Raw genomic sequence first — 21,853 nt, 5'->3', positions numbered from 1 at the left:
ATGTGTACCAAATTTCATTTGAATATCTTCAACGGTGTAAGAGTATGGCCAGGTTAAACGTTTTTTCACGACGCCGATGACGACGACACAAATGGCTTTATGGCTTTTATAACAAACACGCTGAGAATACGATAAGATATTTTCGCTCTAATCTTTCGCTACGCGGTTAGGATGACTCTGGAGTGTACGAGGGGAGTGGGGTAAATTAGTTTTAATGGCGATAACCTCAAACTTGTCCCAATGACAACTCTAAAACTTTGAACATTAAATAATGTACTTAAATGTACCTTAAGGTGCCTGGCTTCCGGTATTGTCATCTCATGGTTGATGTTGGACTGGCCGTCAGTGATTATAACAATCACGTTAGGGACATCTGGAATGGAATATTTGAATGCATGATTAATATTTAATCGTTAGTGTATTTTATTTGTTTTAACATTATATATCTTTCAACGATTGTGAAGAAAATTATGATAACTTATACTAAGTCACTCTCGTTGGCACGATGGTGCGCGAGAGTGCGGACTTGTGTATTTTATTTAGGAATTCAAACTTACTAAAAGTACTCGTATAATCAACATCGGTTAAATGTGAAAACAAAATACTAATATACAGTAGAACCCCGTTGGTTCGAATTCGTTTGGCTCGAAATCCTCGTCGGCTCGAACTAGATATAAAGGACCGATTTCTTAAAACTGAAACCATTCCGCTTGGTTCGATTTTTCTGAGGCTCGAAGTATTTTCGCCGGTCCCTGTGAGTTCGAGCCAACGGGGTTCGATTGTATTGTTATTTTTACCTGGTCTATCTCCCGCTGCCAATTGGAACATCTCAAGTCGAGCTCGTCTCAGCGCATGCGCAGTGTGGGTGTTTCCGTACATGTATCGTACCTATAAATTATTGTGTTTTAAATATAATTATAAAACAGATTATCATTAAATTATTTCTATTTTGAAATCGTATTGTGTTAATATTTGACAAAAAGAAACAAAAGAAACTTTTAAATGAGTTTGAAATAAAACATGCCTACATCTAATAAAGCAATATTTATAGAAATTAACCAACGGCTATTGTAGGTCTTTTTGTATGATACTATCAACTTATAAGTTATATTTTACCACAGAAATCCTTGTGCTGCATGCAAAGACAAAGTGAGAAGAGCAATACAGTCGAACCCTGTTAGCTCGAACTCGATTGGCTCGAATTCTTCGTTTGCTCGAACTGGATGTTAAGGACCGATTTCTTAAAACTTTAAGTAAGCATTGCCTCCTTGCTCAATTTTTTTAGGCTCAATGTCCCTTCGAGCTCGAGCAAATGAGGTTTGGCTGTATTGCATAACATGTGTTTTAAGACAGAAAAGTCAACACTTTACACTATAAATGGCATACATTTCTACATTGCTTTTTTCTTCATAATAAAGGCACATCTTGCGTACAGAATTATTTGAAGATAACACATAGCGACAGAGTATCGCAAAGCCTGGATTAGAATATAATGATCGGTAATACTCGAATAAGAAGAAACCTAGCATTTTAAAGATAAATGACATATATTATGATTTTACAATTGCTTTGTCAGATGGATTATCAGTTAACTGTACATGTATATATATTAATACTCAGAGATTCATACAGAATAGATATTGATAGAGGATTTGGAAAAAGTTATAGCACTGATTATCTTTGTTGTTTATGCCATTGAAGCCAGAGGCGTGGTTTGGCTAAAGATAATGTTTAAGCTTTTTTTGGTGCCCCCCCCCTTGATTTTTTCCAGCTAGATTACTGGGGATGTATTTGGGCGTATATCCCCTACCAGTAAGTATATTTGCAAGTACAACGATGACCTTTGATTTTACTTTAAAGCCTAAAATATGTGTCTGTCGATTTTATATTTTCGATATTTCGGAAAGAAAATGTGTATGCTGCGCCCCTTGACGCCATAGTCATTTAATAGTAATGAACTCCGTCAGGAGTAAGGTCCCTTTGAACTGTACATAGATTTGATCAGTGGACCGGTTACTGTGTTACATTCTCACACTGAATACTTTAAAATATTTGATTCAATGGTTAAGCCTATAATTATTTACGGTGCTGAAATATATGGTACGGAAATATCTGATATTCTTGAACAGGTACAAATTCAATATTGTAAGGAATTCCTTGGGGTAAATAATTATGTTAACGATTGTGTTGCATTGGGGGAATGCGGGAGGTTTCCTCTATGTATTGATCATCATGTAAAATGTATTAAGTACTGGTGCAAACTGCTATACATGTCCAATGAACGTTATCCAAGAAACTGCTATATAATGCTTAAACGACATGATGATATTGGAAGAAAAAAATGGGTTACATCTGTAAAGAATTTATTATTCAAATATGTTTTGGTTTTGTTTGGCTAAGTCAGGAAGTTGGAAATGTTGGCGAAATTTAATATCATTTAAGCAAAGGTTAGTTGATTGTAAAAGACAAAACTGGTTCGAAAATGTGGGAGACTCAACACGATGTGACACATATAAGCATTTTAAAACTTTGTTAAATCCAGAAAAATATTTATGTATTAATCTACCATTTTATGTGAGCAAATCGTTGGCGAGATTCCGATGTTCTAGCCATTAATTGTTTATTGAGACTGGTCAACATTTGGGTATCGAAAGGGAAAATAGACTGTGTAGATATTGCTTAATTAATTTTGATATCAGATGTGTAGAAGATGAATTTCATGTATTCTTTCAATGTAACAAATTCAGGCAAGAAAGGCAATTTTATATCTGTAAATGGTACACGGGTAGGCAAGACTTCCAAAACTTCATAAATCTTATGCAAAGTCTAAACGATGATCGAATAAAAAATATAGCATTCTTTGTAAATGTAATAATGAAACAAAAAGATCAGGAAAAATGAATGTCATTAAGGAATCACAACTCTAAAGATCTTATGCTTTGTATTGTATGTGTTGTATTATGGGCCGGAGGCCTTTCTTTACAAATAAATAAAAAAATTGAATTTGATTCGGAAACTTGAACAAATTTCGTCAATTAGACGCATGTTCAGGTAAAAATTTTGGTTGCTATTGATGGATTGAAGGGTGATCTGATTTTCCTTGTAGACGGGATGTTTTTGCAACTTTTCATTTAGGTACTTTGAGCTATTAAGGCCTTTCGAGATTTTCTGACATTTCTAATCTGCAAATTTATTTTATGCTAGATCGTTGAAAGGAGTGACCCCTTTGATAAATCGGTAGAAAAATAAATACTTTTAGGTTAAATGCCACTAAATGCATTTCAGGTCAGATGACACCAAAGCAGGAGATCATTTCTATTAAATGATTGTGCTAGAAGCTAGACATGGATTTTTTTCAACAAGTTCATATATTATGAACTAAACGCAAAGCATCTGAAATCCATATAATATTGTTTCAGGTATTTAAGGGCCGGTTTTCCTATTAAAGTTCATAAAATTTTCATAACAACATTAATACAAAATAAGAAAAAATAAGAAAGGGACTTAAAGGCCTAGTTTGAGCCTTCTAGAAGTGACCCCCCCCCCCCCCAAACTGTGTACAGTACACAACCTCTGTGTATTAATCTTAATTCACTTGCCTTGATCCCTCTTATCAGATCTCCGATCTGAGTATCCTGTTGTGCATTTTGGAAGGTTTTATTATAGAAATAGACCCTAAATGGTACTGAGCCTATAAACGAATACACAATAAATTGGCCCCTACTGTGACACCAGTGCAATTAGCAGAAGATGCACAGCAAGGAATTATCATGCCAAACATTCCGTAAACTAGGCCTTTAAGTTAGGAAATGACTTAAGTTGCTCTATGACTTAGACACCAATACTGCGCATAACACAATCTAACATTTCCCAAAACACTGACACTACGTACGACTAAAATCCAAAATGCGGTACTGTAATCTTCATTAAGTAATCTATAATACTTGTACATTTCAATGCATTTACGACGAAACAGCCAGTAGAAAGCCCTTTCCCCATAGCAACATATTATTAAGACGAAAACAGAGTTTCAAGAAACTATATAACCAAGAGTTAGTACGGTATTTAGTAACATCCGAACTACAAATATACTCTGTCACAAGCATTAATTTGTTACATGAATAACAAACCCTCTGAAAGAATAAAAAATAATATTATTTGGTATAAGAAAAACAAATAAATATAAGAATACCACTATTAATACTCAAACTAAAATATTACAGAAGCCTTCAAATGTTCACCAACGTCGTTAGTCTGAATACTCAATAGTGCCGATTTTTTTTTTCCATTCTAAAATAGATATTTCTGAAACATTTATGGAAACAAAAATGCTTAGTTCGTGTCAAATAGAAGGTTTGATTCAAATATGTATCAACTATTCTTTTATCAGAAGACAGATAATTACTAAGTCTTGCTATATTTAAACATTTAATATATGAAAGTTAGACTAAGGACGTTGAGTGAATAATGGCTGGTATTCAATATTAGTCTTAAATGGATCTTAGAACGATATAGCTAATCGGATTACTTTTTAAATATCTGACCAATTGATTGAATTATGTATGACAACAAGATTAACTTACATTAAGATGAATATTGAATACCACCCATTGACCATTACTACTTCTAAAACTTAAAAAGATAAATAAATTATTGATAATATTGAACTACGCAAATCCAAAACATGTTATTAAAGGGACTTGCTCATGGTTTGTTAAATTCACTTTTAACAAAGAAAAATATAATTTTAAAACGAAATCAAGTGTGGCAAAGCGTAAAAAGTGTCAAAGGATCATGAAAGCTATTAACCCTTCAACAAATGATTAAAATCGCTCAAATATTGTCTTTCAAACCCACAATTCTGAATACCGCTACCAACGCTAATCAGCAAAAGCGTGATTGGTTGATGGATATTATCACGTGATGTTTTCAATTTAATCGATTAAGGTTAGTTGCTTTTGATAATTAAAATATTTTTTACTGTGATAATTCATATTGAGAGTCTTAAAATTCCTCAAGAAGTACAAATCATGTAAATCATAGAAAAAAAAGGTGAGCTTAGCTTAATCCTGTAATAAGGGAGGTTTAGAGATATTTGGGCCAAATAATTATTGGTTTGACCATGCATATAATATTAACTTGAGCAATTAAATATTAACTACATAATATTTAACTACTTAATAATTTATTGTATACATTCTCCAAAAATGCAAAAATAACATAATAATATTTTGTTTTATCTTAAATGAAATACCTGAGTCAAAGCATCATGTATATCCTGCTTATTACTGAAGTCATTCAGGTTAAAATCTAGCCTGGAACTGTCACTGAAAGTTGTGACTCCGACCCGGAAGTGACCGCTGTCAATGTCAAGGCCGTCGATAGTACTGTATGTGAAGTTCAACACTCTGAAAAACAGAAAACATGGGATCGAATATTGAATATCGATATTAATAACAATACATATTAAAATGCCATACCTAACTTATAAAATAAACAATAACCTTGAACAAACAATTACTTTTTTTGATTTCAACATTGAATCTCAAAAGTATATTTCATATCAGTCATAAAGAGAAATGAAGATAAAGATGACCAATCACAATGAAACGTTACAATCCACAGGAGCAGTACTTGTTATTATTTCATCTAAATGTTTAAGAACTGCGACCCACAAATTAACATTTTCTATGATATCTCCATAAGGCCATTATAAATTAGTTGCTAGATTAGCATCCTTTTTCAACTGATGTGGGGTTGCCATTTGTTTTATTTTCTTAGATGGCTGATCCACCGTTGAGTTTATGTTCATGCTCTTAGCTGCATAAGGGAACATTCACATAGGGGATATTATGCTAGGACGCTTTTCTGGTGACCTGCATCACGTCGATTTCGGTGTGTAAACACGTATCCGTCGAGAACTACATTTTCAATAAAAACGATGTTGTTTTAGAAATCGGCCCAATAATGGTATGTGTAAGAAATATTTAATGGCAAACCTACACTTATAAAGATGTATAGTATAAAAATGAGTATTTACAAACCTGTAGAAGTTGTCCTGACCGACTGATCCACTAGAATCAAGAATAAAGACGATGTCCCCTGACGCAAAGCAATCTAAAAAAAACATAGACAAATGATTATTACCTAAATGTTAAAAAAATACATCATGTCCACCTATACAAAAATGAGCGGGAGGGATTTTGTTATTAACATTATTAAAAATACTAATGTTTTACCATTTTTAAAAGCACATTCTCACATGCATTATGTTGATTAACATGATTGCTCAATAATCTACAAAAATATATTTCTGCAGCACAAAATGTACTTGAGTAAAATTCAAAAACAAAAAAATGGACTCAATTTAAGTTTTTGCTCTCATTTTTTTCTATAAAATGTTGACCAATTTTTTTTATCGACATAATGAATGAGAGAATGCGATTTTAAAAAGGGTAAAACATTTACAATTTACAATCATATGATGCTGTAGTTTGATAAAACGAGTTGAGACTGAGATTGAGATTTGAATTGAGTATTTTCGAGATATTGGGGCCTGGTTTCTCATGTGTAAGTGGGTAACCCTGTAGTTACTCATACAGTTGGAACCCGTTGGCTCGAACTCGCTTAGCTCGAATTCCTCTTTTGCTCGAACATGATAAGAGGGACCGATTTCTTGAAACTGAATGTGAGCATTTCCGCATGGGTCGAATTTTTCGAGGCTCGAGTTATTTTCTCTTGTTCCGAGGAGTTCGAGCCAACACAGTTGGAAAAACGCATATAGGTATATGACTCTTACCGCCATTGTATGGTGTAGTTACTACGACCGGGCACGCAGAGGGGCGCGGAGTTCCTGAAACAAATGTCAAACAAACAGTATAAGATGCTGGTCTATTTCAAATTCCTTGGTAAAGAAAAAAAATCCATGTACAATGGCTTTCTACCATGTTCAAAGTATAAAATTGATCTGGGCAGCAAATAACAAAACGAATAAACAATGAAAATTGTTTTCAATACAATTTAAGGCGACAATGAAAAAGGCGTTATGTATGTTATTGATTAAAAATAAATCATCGGTTATTTTTCATAATGAATTAGAACAAAGTTACACTATTGTGTCCTGTAATTTTCCTATACTCGTGGTAAAGGTGCGGTCCGTTCGTTTTCCCTGTCTTTTTTCAGTTAAAGTCGCCTAAAGTTTTAACACTGCTTTTTACTCAAGCCATGTGCATCTATGATACCTTATATGAATGGTGATGTATCTTTTCTTGATAAACAGAATGCTTCTTTGACTCTTTTCTACAATGTGTGTGACTTGTGCTAACAGACAATGATACTTTTACAGTTTCTATAACAATGTCAATTCGATTTTTTACCAAATGCAAAGCTTTGTTTTCTTTCCTCTAGTGTAACAAGCTGGGTTACAAAATTTAATTACTTTTGTTAAGTTTATACAGCATGAGTCCCGATATCTCTAATTGTTTGCACTGCTTCCGCAGAACAAGCTGGGATCAACATTGCTTTTAAATCTCTTTAGGTTGTACAACATGAGTCCCACAATTTAGACTTGTTCGCTTTCCTTCCAATTAACAAGCTGGGGACAGCTTAAACTTATTTTTGCGCAGTTTGAACAACATTAGACCCTGCATCTCGCTTTGTTTGATTTCCTGCCGCATAAAAAATTGGGTACAACGTTTACTTACTCTGGTCAAGGTTGTACAACATGAATCCATACATCTCGCCTCTTTGTTTCTGCACAACAAACTGGATTCAACATTTACTTAGTCGTCTATAGAATATACAGCATAAGACCAGATAACTTGCCGTGTTCGCTTTCCTGCTGCATAACAAGCTTGGTACAACATTCACTTACTCGTCTTTAGGTTATACAACATGAGTCCCGGCATCTCGCCTTGACCGCGTTCCTACTGCACAAAAGATTGGTCCAACATTCACTTACTCGTCTTTAGGTTATACAACATGAGTCCCGGCATCTCGCCTTGACCGCGTTCCTACTGCACAAAAGATTGGTCCAACATTCACTTACTCGTCTTTAGGTTATACAACATGAGTCCCGGCATCTCGCCTTGACCGCGTTCCTACTGCACAAAAGATTGGTCCAACATTCACTTACTCGTCTTTAGGTTATATAACATGAGTCCCGGCATCTCGCCTTGACCGCGTTCCTACTGCACAAAAGATTGGTCCAACATTCACTTACTCGTCTTTAGGTTATACAACATGAGTCCCGGCATCTCGCATTGACCGCGTTCCTACTGCACAAAAGATTGGTCCAACATTCACTTACTCGTCTTTAGGTTATATCACATGAGTCCCGGCATCTCGCCTTGACCGCGTTCCTACTGCACAAAAGATTGGTTCAACATTCACTTACTCGTCTTTAGGTTATATAACATGAGTCCCGGCATCTCGCCTTGAACGCGTTCCTACTGCACAAAAGATTGGTCCAACATTCACTTACTCGTCTTTAGGTTATATAACATGAGTCCCGGCATCTCGCCTTGACCGCGTTCCTACTGCACAAAAGATTGGTTCAACATTCACTTACTCGTCTTTAGGTTATATAACATGAGTCCCGGTATCTCGCCTTGACCGCGTTCCTACTGCACAAAAGATTGGTTCAACATTCACTTACTCGTCTTTAGGTTATACAACATGAGTCCCGGCATCTCGCCTTGACCGCGTTCCTACTGCACAAAAGATTGGTTCAACATTCACTTACTCGTCTTTAGGTTATATAACATGAGTCCCGGCATCTCGCCTTGACCGCGTTCCTACTGCACAAAAGATTGGTTCAACATTCACTTACTCGTCTTTAGGTTATACAATATGAGTCCCGGCATCTCGCCTTGACCGCGTTCCTACTGCACAAAAGATTGGTCCAACATTCACTTACTTGTCTTTAGGTTATACAATATGAGTCCCGGCATCTCGCCTTGACCGCGTTCCTACTGCACAAAAGATTGGTCCAACATTCACTTACTTGTCTTTAGGTTATACAATATGAGTCCCGGCATCTCGCTTTGACCGCGTTCCTACTGCGCAAAAGATTGGTCCAACATTCACTTACTTGTCTTTAGGTTATACAACATGAGTCCCGGCATCTCGCCTTGACCGCGTTCCTACTGCACAAAAGATTGGTCCAACATTCACTTACTTGTCTTTAGGTTATACAATATGAGTCCCGGCATCTCGCTTTGACCGCGTTCCTACTGCACAAAAGATTGGTCCAACATTCACTTACTCGTCTTTAGGTTATATAACATGAGTCCCGGCATCTCGCCTTGACCGCGTTCCTACTGCACAAAAGATTGGTCCAACATTCACTTACTCGTCTTTAGGTTATATAACATGAGTCTCGGCATCTCGCTTTGACCGCGTTCCTACTGCGCAAAAGATTGGTCCAACATTCACTTACTCGTCTTTAGGTTATACAACATGAGTCCCGGCATCTCGCCTTGACCGCGTTCCTATTGCGCAAAAGATTGGTCCAACATTCACTTACTCGTCTTTAGGTTATATAACATGAGTCCCGGCATCTCGCCTTGACCGCGTTCCTATTGCGCAAAAGATTGGTCCAACATTCACTTACTCGTCTTTAGGTTATATAACATGAGTCCCGGCATCTCGCCTTGACCGCGTTCCTATTGCGCAAAAGATTGGTCCAACATTCACTTACTCGTCTTTAGGTTATATAACATGAGTCCCGGCATCTCGCCTTGACCGCGTTCCTACTGCACAAAAGATTGGTCCAACATTCACTTACTCGTCTTTAGGTTATATAACATGAGTCCCGGCATCTCGCCTTGACCGCGTTCCTACTGCACAAAAGATTGGTCCAACATTCACTTACTCGTCTTTAGGTTATACAACATGAGTCCCGGCATCTCGCCTTGACCGCGTTCCTACTGCACAAAAGATTGGTCCAACATTCACTTACTTGTCTTAGGTTATATAACATGAGTCCCGGCATCTCGCCTTGACCGCGTTCCTACTGCACAAAAGATTGGTCCAACATTCACTTACTCGTCTTTAGGTTATATAACATGAGTCCCGGCATCTCGCCTTGACCGCGTTCCTACTGCACAAAAGATTGGTCCAACATTCACTTACTCGTCTTTAGGTTATACAACATGAGTCCCGGCATCTCGCCTTGACCGCGTTCCTACTGCACAAAAGATTGGTCCAACATTCACTTACTTGTCTTTAGGTTATATAACATGAGTCCCGGCATCTCGCCTTGACCGCGTTCCTACTGCACAAAAGATTGGTCCAACATTCACTTACTCGTCTTTAGGTTATATAACATGAGTCCCGGCATCTCGCCTTGACCGCGTTCCTACTGCACAAAAGATTGGTCCAACTTTCACTTACTCGTCTTTAGGTTATATAACATGAGTCCCGGCATCTCGCCTTGAACGCTTTCCTACTGCACAAAAGATTGGTTCAACATCCACTTACTCGTCTTTAGGTTATATAACATGAGTCCCGGCATCTCGCATTGACCGCGTTCCTACTGCACAAAAGATTGGTCCAACATTCACTTACTCGTCTTTAGGTTATACAATATGAGTCCCGGCATCTCGCATTGACCGCGTTCCTACTGCACAAAAGATTGGTCCAACATTCACTTACTCGTCTTTAGGTTATACAATATGAGTCCCGGCATCTCGCATTGACCGCGTTCCTACTGCACAAAAGATTGGTCCAACATTCACTTACTCGTCTTTAGGTTATACAACATGAGTCCCGGCATCTCGCTTTGACCGCGTTCCTACTGCACAAAAGATTGGTCCAACATTCACTTACTCGTCTTTAGGTTATACAACATGAGTCCCGGCATCTCGCTTTGACCGCGTTCCTACTGCACAAAAGATTGGTTCAACATTCACTTACTCGTCTTTAGGTTATACAACATGAGTCCCGGCATCTCGCTTTGACCGCGTTCCTACTGCGCAAAAGATTGGTCCAACATTCACTTACTCGTCTTTAGGTTATACAACATGAGTCCCGGCATCTCGCCTTGACCGCGTTCCTACTGCACAAAAGATTGGTCCAACATTCACTTACTCGTCTTTAGGTTATACAACATGAGTCCCGGCATCTCGCCTTGACCGCGTTCCTACTGCACAAAAGATTGGTTCAACATTAACTTACTCGTCTTTAGGTTATACAACATGAGTCCCGGCATCTCGCTTTGACCGCGTTCCTACTGCACAAAAGATTGGTCCAACATTCACTTACTCGTCTTTAGGTTATACAATATGAGTCCCGGCATCTCGCCTTGACCGCGTTCCTACTGCGCAAAAGATTGGTCCAACATTCACTTACTCGTCTTTAGGTTATACAATATGAGTCCCGGCATCTCGCCTTGACCGCGTTCCTACTGCACAAAAGATTGGTCCAACATTCACTTACTCGTCTTTAGGTTATACAACATGAGTCCCGGCATCTCGCTTTGACCGCGTTCCTACTGCACAAAAGATTGGTCCAACATTCACTTACTCGTCTTTAGGTTATATAACATGAGTCCCGGCATCTCGCCTTGACCGCGTTCCTACTGCACAAAAGATTGGTCCAACATTCACTTACTCGTCTTTAGGTTATATAACATGAGTCCCGGCATCTCGCCTTGACCGCGTTCCTACTGCACAAAAGATTGGTCCAACATTCACTTACTCGTCTTTAGGTTATATAACATGAGTCCCGGCATCTCGCCTTGACCGCGTTCCTACTGCACAAAAGATTGGTCCAACATTCACTTACTCGTCTTTAGGTTATACAACATGAGTCCCGGCATCTCGCCTTGACCGCGTTCCTACTGCACAAAAGATTGGTCCAACATTCACTTACTCGTCTTTAGGTTATACAACATGAGTCCTGGCATCTCGCCTTGACCGCGTTCCTACTGCACAAAAGATTGGTCCAACATTCACTTACTCGTCTTTAGGTTATACAACATGAGTCCCGGCATCTCGCCTTGACCGCGTTCCTACTGTGCAAAAGATTGGTTCAACATTCACTTACTCGTCTTTAGGTTATACAACATGAGTCCCGGCATCTCGCCTTGACCGCGTTCCTACTGCACAAAAGATTGGTCCAACATTCACTTACTCGTCTTTAGGTTATACAACATGAGTCCCGGCATCTCGCCTTGACCGCGTTCCTACTGCACAAAAGATTGGTCCAACATTCACTTACTTGTCTTTAGGTTATACAACATGAGTCCCGGCATCTCGCCTTGACCGCGTTCCTACTGCACAAAAGATTGGTCCAACATTCACTTACTTGTCTTTAGGTTATACAACATGAGTCCCGGCATCTCGCCTTGGTCGCTTTCCTTAAGCACAACAAGGTGGGTACATTATTTACTTACTATTTTTAAGGTTTTACAACATGAGTCCCGGCATCTTGCCTTGGTCGCTTTCCTTAAGCACAACAAGCTGGGTACATTATTTACTTACTATTTTTAAGGTTATACAACATGAGTCCCGGCATCTCGCCTTGACCGCGTTCCTACTGCGCAACGAGCTGGGTACATTATTTACTTACTATTTTTAAGGTTGTACAGCATGAGTCCCGGCGCCTCGCTTTGATCACTTTCCTGCCGCATAACACTCTGGTATTCATCATTAGGCACAGAGGAATACGCGGTCAACTCGTCACGATTGCTAAAGTCCCCAAAACCAACACCAAACATGCCCACTCCTTCAGCCTAAAATTGAGTATAAAATTGATGCAAGGACTGAATACATTTGCAGCTAAATTGTAATATTTTAATTAACGTTTAAAGGGACTGTACACCAGATTGGCACCCAAAACAGTTTTTTGCTGTAACGAATCTCAGGACTTTTATCTAATAAAATGTGTTACGCTTTGATATCATAGTTGTAAAAAAAAAGTACCAAAATATAAAAAAAAATGTGTCGGAGACCGGGTGCGAACCTGTGTCGCCAAAATTGCAGTCCAGCGTCGTATCTTCTGAGCTACGACGGCTTACTCTAATTGGGTGACATAGTCAAGCTATACACCTACCTCGGTAATATCACGTGATAACACCGACTAGCCAATCACACATAAGGAATGAATTCTTCCTAGTACACATACCCAGTAATCTTTTGTAATGAAAAATACGAAATAACTGCTAAACTTAAATAAATTGTAAACCATGTGGTACTTCAGTTAGTATGTTTCAATGCATTGTACACATCGATGCCAAGTTTATGTCAGTTTTCGACAATTTTCTTCTTTTTTTTCGTCATTTTATCATACGGAGTACAGCCCCTTTAAATAGCCATAAATAGGGAAAGGTAGCACTCCACAAACGGTTCCGAGTTGATACGGGATCGAAGCATTTCGACTATCGGACATAAATATGGATAGAGGCATAAAAAGAACAATAAACGATATTAAACAGAGATTACGACAATGAAAGAAAGCGTAAAATGTAAAACTAAAAATGGCTGGAAATCAATCTAAGCACATCGGCAATTTTCCTACGAAAACAAGCTCCAATGTATGTGGACAGTTTACATTGTCTGAATTATTTACCGTTAACTACACTATAAGCTGATAAGTAATTCCAATTTAGCAGGTAAGCTAAGGACTTTACTCTTAGGAATATAAATGATTAATTTTATGCAATTATACCTTCACTAAGAAACATCTTAAACTTCGTAATATAACTTAAAACGTTGAATCACTTCAATGAACTAATACTATGTTACTATTACTTTTACGAAGTACTTTTACTGATGCACCGGCTTAAAGACCTAGTTTAAGCCATATATAAGTGACCCCCCCCCCCCCCACAAATCCGTTCATAGTACACGACTTCTTAGTTTTGATCTTTATCTCAATTTTGCCTTATGCATCTTATCAGATCTCCGATCTGAGTGTCCAGCTGTGCAGTTATAAAGGTTTAATTATAGAAATGGACAATACATCTTGTCTTTTAGTTGTTGTTGTTGTTTGCAAATGTAATAATATAATTATTGTTACAATGCCTTTGAATAAGAATAAGAGTTATGCTATATATAATAGCCAATTAATATGATTTAACCATGATGCTTCACAATTAGGATATAACAATCATGACCATGCAATTAAAATGGATTTAAATATATATGTTATATAACCATTTAAAAATGTATCACTCGTATTCGTGTATTATTCATTTCCAATCGGTTCAATTAATGAATAAATTAGCTATGCATATTGTTTATAGTTATTAGATTAGTGAGACTATGATATTATCTACTCGAAATGTGTCAACCTTAAATGGCCTGTTTAACAAATAAATGCCTAGTTTAAAGAATGTTTGGCATGATAACCCCATGCTGTGCATCTCTTGTCAATTGCACTGATTTTTACATTAGGGGCAAATTTCCTGTGTGTTTGTTATTTTGCCTCAGGGCCATTTAGAGTTGACACTTAGAGAGAAGATAATCTCATTGTCTCACTAATACATATACACAATATGCTTAGTTAATGTATTTATCGATTAAACCGATTGGAAATAAATGAGGAACACATAAGTGTGATATTCGAAGGCATTGTAATAACAAATATTTGAAAACAATAACTAGATCTCAGAGACAAGATGTATTGTCCATATATAAAATAAAACTGCAAGAACTGCACAGCAGGATAATCAGATCAGAGGTATGATAGACAGATAGCACAATGCAAATGAGATAAAGTGTACTAAACACGGATGGATGGTCACATATACAAGGGTTCAACTGGGCCTTTAAGAAACAATGAGTGTCAATGCGTTTAAGTAAGCGTTTAAACCTGGAGCTGACAAGCCTCAGTAGCGGCCCCAAACGGATCATCACTCGGGTTATCTCCTGTCAGCAGAATGAGGTAATTCTTGGCGTATTCCCTGTCACCTTTTGAAGGGGTAAACATCTGCTTGCGGGCGTATTTCAAGGCCGCAGCGGTGTTCTTTGTTCCCGGGCGGTAGCCAACCTAGCGTGACAGGGCATTAAAACAAAAAAGTGAATATGAGCATAAGTTTTGAAATCACAGGGACAGGTCCACTAGCCTACACTGTTATCAATATATATTTACCTTAAAGGCCTTCCACAGTACAAAAGACATATGATAAAACATATTAGTGGATCCAAATAACAATATTAACCGTTGATAACAGAGAGTATATTTTAATAAAATGCAGGTGCGTACACACATGCCGTGTGTGGTATGCATTATTATCCTGAGCGTACATGACTGTACTATAAACATTGTACGATCTCTTATTAACTTTTAGTTATACATTTATCTTAAACATATTGTAGCAACTTTTGACAAAAGTGATGGATGATAAGAAAAACTATTGGGACCAATCGTTTAACTATCAAAATTGAATATCATACCTTGTCGATAGCACTAAGAACATCAGACCTTGTGCCGTAATCTTGAAGATCAAACTGTCTGTAGGCCGAATTACTGTAGATCAGGTAGCCGACTCTGGAAAAAAGCAGGAAATGGTATTGGATTTCATAGTTGTCTGTAACCGCTAATCGATTAACAAAGTATGAAACTGACAATCAAGAAAGGCGATTTCATGTACCAAAGCTGAAAGCTAAGATCTGGTGCTGTCTACTTTAAAATCCGACGACATCTACTTCATGCTCGCGCCAAAACGCGACATTGGACTATTTTACTTGAGGAATACTTCATTTAGCATTCGTATGTTATTGAAATGAATACGGACAGACGTTTGTCTGATAACCTCACTAATGTTGTAGTAACGAGATATTAGATACCTAAATTCGCCATCGTCAATGCTCATCTCTCTGACAACTGCACGTGCATAATTGTTCATCCAGCGAAAGTGCTCTGGGGTTACCGACGAATCAAGTACAAATATGACGTCATAACCTTCAACTCGTGGGGCTAAAAAATAAAAATCTCTTGAAACGAATGCATGAAATACTGCCACCAAACGGATGATCAACCTAGACAAGTTCGTTGATGAAATTTCATTTAAATGCGAAAATAACAGCAGATATATTAGTATAATTTGCATTAAGGAACTATTGAAAAGTTAATAACAAAGGACCACAGTTGAAATAAGAGTTTCCTCTTTTTTGTGTAATCCTTGGTTTGGTGTGCCTGTCATGGCTGTTTATAATATCATGTATGTATTATGTATTATTAACTATACATGTTGTTTTTAAATGTCAATGTATGTGCTTTCCTTACTGAAATAAATCTATCTATCTATAATACTTCAAACGCCAAATGGAAACGACACGACTAAGGGCACATTCAGGTCAAACATATGAATATACTAGAGCTGTAAATTTGTCATCACAATCTACCTTTCTTCACAATAACTCGTGCCTCATCCTCGTCAAGTTGTTCTTTTCCGTCAGTTACAGTTAAGGTGAAAACATATTCTCCCTCACTCAGTCCGTTGACGTTCAATCTCGGTGTTCTCTCTCCGCTCATACGTACGCTACCCGGGTAACCCTGCGTCATTTTCCACCTGTACGTGATTACGCGAACATCGTCAGAACTTCGTGATCCATCAAGCGTCACGGAGTCGTCTGGGAGTTGGATTGTGTAGTCCTGACCGGCGTTAGCGACCGGTGGTGCATCGGGAGCTGTAAGTTAGAGCGTAAAATTTAGGACATGCATGTGATCAGTGACCTATAATACTTTTAAGCTTTTTGAAAAGGTATTCATTTAATATGTACCCTCCTCCCCTGCTTGTAAATGGACTAAATACGTTAGCAGAAGAAGAACGTACTGTTAACACAATTTCAAAAATAGATAGGAGAATTATCATGTGAAAAAAATGATTATTTGCTGGTAAAATCATTAAATTTTGAAAATAGCAGACTTGCTTAATTGAGGCTGTTAATAAACGGCAAATAAATAAATTGCATTATTAACGCCTAAACATCGGAACTGGCAATATATTCAACATTAACGCCTAAACATCGGAACAGGCAATATATTCAACATTAAGTAATACTAGTATTCAATCAACCCGAAAAAAAACGGGCAATATATAACTACCTCGCGAATGAAGTATTTTGTGCAACATTCAGAATAGTACCATATTGCTGATTATTGTCATTATTTTCGTATATGCATTAATTCTTATATTAAAAGCTACTGTAAACAAGTAACGTTCGGATGAAGAACAACGACATTTAAATATGTAGACACTTCTTATTTCGTGGTAGGCTAGGCGTTATGGTTAAACACAACTACCATCGTGATAAAAATACACTCTTAACTCGTATTTCACACTCGTCCATACATTCGATTAATCAAAACGTCGGTGCAGTAGTTATTACTTACCCGCAGCTACAGTAATGGTAACCTCGTCTTCGTCCATTTGTCCCTTGGCGTCGTACACAGTCAGGCCAAACGTGTAGGTCCCCTCTTGTAGGCGGGACAGGTCAAGAGTATCCGTATTTTGACCACTCATTGTTACACCCCGTGCATTACCGTTGACCAATCGCCAGCTGAAGGTGATTTACAATACAGATATACATCGAAAAACAATTGCAATTACATGGACAAGTCCAGTAGCCATCATTTTAACGACCTTATACCACAGACATTATAAAAGGCGTCACGTGCGCGCTTTACAAGACGCCAGCGTATCGAAACCAAATGCACTATTATATCATGATACAAGTCGGCTCTGGTAAGTGGCCAGCGCCGACTTGTTACATGATATATCATTTACCATGTTTATGCATTAGAATATAAATCATGCACTCATTTGAAAAATATGCATATCAAAGCAAAATACTATTTTTTGAACATTTGCTGATTGATTTATTGGCTCTCCAAAAATACTTTTACCAGTTTCCACATACTAATACATACGTTGTTTCGATACGTTAGCGTATTTCAGCACGCACTCGCAAAGAGTATGGCTTAGAAATAGATTTAAAAGATACACAACAAATATTGATGTTTATAAAGAAACAAGCTAGCTAGGAAACTGTTGAGATGGTACGCCTAAATACTAAAAACTTACATAGGGCCAAAGGACTTAAAAGTCCTGTGCTGAAAACAATTATTTTTTTTGCAGAAACTTACACCCAGCGAGTAATCCGTTTATCGTCGCTGCTGCCCCGTCCACTAAGCGTGACCCGATCATTTGGAAGTTTTACTTGCTTGTCAGGACCTGCGTCAGCCCTTGGTGGAAGATCCGGTTCTTGAAAACAGAAAGTATCGTTGAACACATGTACTTATTTCATTTTTCGGTATAAAACACGAACAAAAATGTGAACAACTGCGATCGGAATTTTTGTCAGCAGTCTTGGAGTAACGGTTTCCTGGCATCTACGCAAACAATAACTCATTCGAAGACGAAAAAAGTTGTCTAAACGATCAATTAATGAGAGTGAAGCTTTTGTATTTACGTTCAGCAAAGCTACTTTATATCTATTCATATTATTTTACGATGAAAATAATCTAATTTGATCATTCCTATCTACCTGGCAGTACTGTTATTACAACAGTGTCAGTATCGCTTTGTCCATCCACGTCCGTGACGTTCAGCTCAAACTCATAGACTCCTTCCGTCAATCTATCAACGGACAGCATGGGATCGTTGGTGTCTCTGACATTTACTCTCGGGCCTGACAGCTGGGACCATTCGTACCTGACAATACCGACATCATCGCGGCTCCTGCAATGTATTTAGTGTGTGGGGAATACATTTTGTGTCGAACACGGGCGATTTTCAAACATTATCTGTCGGGCGTGATAGCAGGTACCTTTAATTTATCACAACGTCTAAAACAGTGCAACTTTTGTTTTTGATTTAACGTGTTGGTAGATTTCGCTATACATAGGTCATTCATATACAATAACATTCTTTGTGCAACATTATTGTACGAAATAATTTCATGAATCAATCGTAGAAATAATATTGTTATTCATATCTATCCCTGTTAATATAATTAATAAGGATTATGTTGATTTTTTTCAAAAACATTTATATTAAAAAAATAATGTTCGCTTTCTTTTAGTAGTGTTTCTTCATTATTAAAATATGCAAACGATGGAACAAACCAATACAAATGATTTTCTTAGCTCGACCATTCTTTGTTTAAATACAGATTGCAAACAATTGAAAGGTTTTTGATTAAGGTACAACGAGGATTAGTATCATACTGGCTCCAAAAATGAACTCGTTCTTGTTAGTTGGCGTTGTTTTGAGGCTCTAGTCTGTTGATTGTGTTGCTGGCGAAGGACAACATTAAGGCACCACTACGACCTTAATTTATCGTTTTGTTTGCACGATACCAAAACAAGGCAGTTACATTGCTCAGCTATAGCATGCGTTTTGAATCGTCATAATTCTAAAGAAAATAAACAATTACCCGTCTCCAGAAAGCGTGATGGAGTTAAGTGGAAGTTGGATGGTCCTGTCGGATCCGGCGTCGGCAACCGGTGGTTCGCCTGTATAGCAGATAATAAGTTATTGCATATGCTTATTCTTATATTTCAATTAGCGCCAAAAATCGGCCCATAAAATGAGAGCTTCGAATTTTGTAACCCTTCTCACGTTATAGTTACATGGGTTACAGGCAAATAAATAGAACATATTATATACAATGAAAACAAAGTCAAAGTTCAACCACAAAAAATCGAGTTTTCAGGTCGACCTATTCAACTTGACTTGTATCTTATATTTTACAGATTAATCGATATTTTAATTCAATACTTTCGGCATAATATTTACAAAGGCCTTTCTTGGTCATGTTTATTTACTTCATGCAATCTGACATAATTAAATATGACAGCTGTTTGTATAAAATTGTCAATTTTAAACTAAATATTGATCTTAAAAAATATTAAAAATATTTTTATTTATCTAAATTGTTATAGTGATATTGCTTATAATAGTCATAATGTACATCAGATCAGTTTAATTAGAACACATATGAGACGTATATTGGTTAGTGAATACTTCTACAGATGTCTGTCGTCCTGGATGAAAAGAAAAACAACATATAAGACATTACGATACAGTTCATCTAAAACTTAATTCCATTATAACTCTTAAACTTTGTCTGAGATTTCTTAATTAATGACAAAAACATTCCTAATTAAAGTATGTCTTTGAAATTGTTCAAGGTTGTCTGTGGAATACATTTGAATCTGTATAGTATTAAATTCCAGCCCAATTGTACATACTATTCTAGAAACCAACACATTTAACAACATTTAACACTGAAGGGTTAGTTCCATTTCATTTCTAAAGTTAGTATATTTACTTTATTACGTATCTGCTCTGTTAGTTTTCTATCCGGTATATATATATAAGTAAGGTTATAACAGTCCATTTCATGCAGTATACCTTCGTTTAACAAATATTGTCCATTTACTACATTTAATTTCAGTTAGTATTCTATTCGGCTATGTTCAAATATACTTTAAACACACACATAGTTAATTTCCTAACTTATACCTTTGCAGTTGTCTGGCAACATTGGCAAAACTAGAGCCGGGACGCTTTTAAGTTCACCAAAATTATCCACGCTAATACTATAGTCATTTTTAGGATCAGATGATGCAGCGAACAGTCGATTGGAATTATCAACCCCTACTCCAACGGTCATTATTTTAACATTGTTCCGTTTCATTCGGATGGCTTCATTTAAGTAACGATTCATATTCTCCTCTTGTAATCCATCAGTTACAATGACAAGAAAGCTCTTTTTACCCGGTCTATCACCGTTGCTTTGCACAAACATTCTTTTTCTTAAAATTCCCATTGCATTTCTGCGATATTTGGTAGCTGAAGAAACATACTTTGCATTGTCTATGGCATCGACAATCTCAAACTTAGTAGAATATTTGTTAAGAGCAAAATGCACGTGGACCTCGTTATCAAAACTGGCTAGTCCTATTCGGACACCTCCAGAATCTATGTCAGCTTTGTTTACGATTAATTTTGCCAAATCGAGTATATTTGCGAATTTTTCGTTTGATATTGAAGTAGAAGCGTCCAATAAAAATATTAAATCAGCGTCTGTAAAGTCACATGCCGGTTCTGAAATTGCAAGCAAGCATATACATAATTGTTTGTTGAACATACTGAGGACTGTTTGAATTTCTCATAATTTGGATTTTGCGGAATGTTTCGCAAGTTTTGAGTCTCTGATAAATAGTTAATGTTATTGGATTAAATAACGGCTTCATGAAGTTTAAAGCTTACATAATTAGCCGGAACTCGGAAAAAAAAACGACGAATAAAAACCTTGGGAAACAGAAGCAATCCACAGTGTCGGTATTGACAGCAAAATAAAATGACTATCTATAAAATAAGGCATTGATGCAACTAATTTAGTGTCGAGTTTGTGTATACTTAGCAACTATAACAGCAAATAAACTTGCTAAACAGATTAAAAGCAAAAGCTCGCTTAAAATAATAAAATTCAAAATTATAAAAAGTAGTACAACCAACGGTTTAAATGTTCGATCAAACTAAATTAAAACAAGCTTTATTGCAGTATGTTTTTAAGGGACTGAAACTTGACCAAACTTATTCTTGAATGAGTTCATTGTGTAGGTAAATCCAATAGATTGATAACATATTCTTCAAACACTACACTTACTTTTTAAAGCTGAAATTTTCGTCCAACACTGTGGACATCATCAGAGCAACTGGCCTGACTATCGCTCACTCGCAGCTCTGACACTCGGGACTTCCCGCCGACGAGGGGGCCTTCCTTTCTGGGATTTACAACCCACTTTTCGCCGGATTACGGAAATTCGGCGGGAAGTCCCGAGTGTCAGAGCTGCGAGTGAGCGATAGTCAGGCCAGTTGCTCTGATGATGT

At 37.2% G+C, this 21,853-nt stretch overlaps 1 protein-coding gene across 13 annotated transcripts in view; it reads right to left on the bottom strand.

Moving 5' to 3' along the window:
• The window catches only part of LOC128240703 (uncharacterized), a 161,302-nt gene that overhangs the window by 16,265 nt on the left and 123,184 nt on the right, over window positions 1–21,853 (bottom strand). For all 13 annotated transcript variants that reach the window (XM_052957450.1, XM_052957451.1, XM_052957452.1 and 10 more), the window contains 14 exons: window positions 19,389–19,467; window positions 18,498–18,691; window positions 18,097–18,214; window positions 17,344–17,510; window positions 16,353–16,637; window positions 15,795–15,924; window positions 15,402–15,495; window positions 14,818–14,994; window positions 12,574–12,736; window positions 6,800–6,853; window positions 6,045–6,117; window positions 5,255–5,408; window positions 798–888; window positions 288–373 (listed from right to left, as the gene is read on the bottom strand). In XM_052957450.1, the coding sequence (XP_052813410.1) occupies window positions 288–373; window positions 798–888; window positions 5,255–5,408; window positions 6,045–6,117; window positions 6,800–6,853; window positions 12,574–12,736; window positions 14,818–14,994; window positions 15,402–15,495; window positions 15,795–15,924; window positions 16,353–16,637; window positions 17,344–17,510; window positions 18,097–18,214; window positions 18,498–18,691; window positions 19,389–19,467 (1,865 nt within the window). The remainder of the gene's footprint in view (window positions 1–287; window positions 374–797; window positions 889–5,254; window positions 5,409–6,044; window positions 6,118–6,799; window positions 6,854–12,573; window positions 12,737–14,817; window positions 14,995–15,401; window positions 15,496–15,794; window positions 15,925–16,352; window positions 16,638–17,343; window positions 17,511–18,096; window positions 18,215–18,497; window positions 18,692–19,388; window positions 19,468–21,853) is intronic.

The sequence above is a fragment of the Mya arenaria genome, chromosome 7 (assembly GCF_026914265.1).
Source record: "Mya arenaria isolate MELC-2E11 chromosome 7, ASM2691426v1".
Taxonomy (NCBI): domain Eukaryota; kingdom Metazoa; phylum Mollusca; class Bivalvia; order Myida; family Myidae; genus Mya; species Mya arenaria.
The sequence above is the reverse complement of the archived record's forward strand: the minus strand, read 5'-3'. Positions and strand labels throughout refer to the sequence as shown.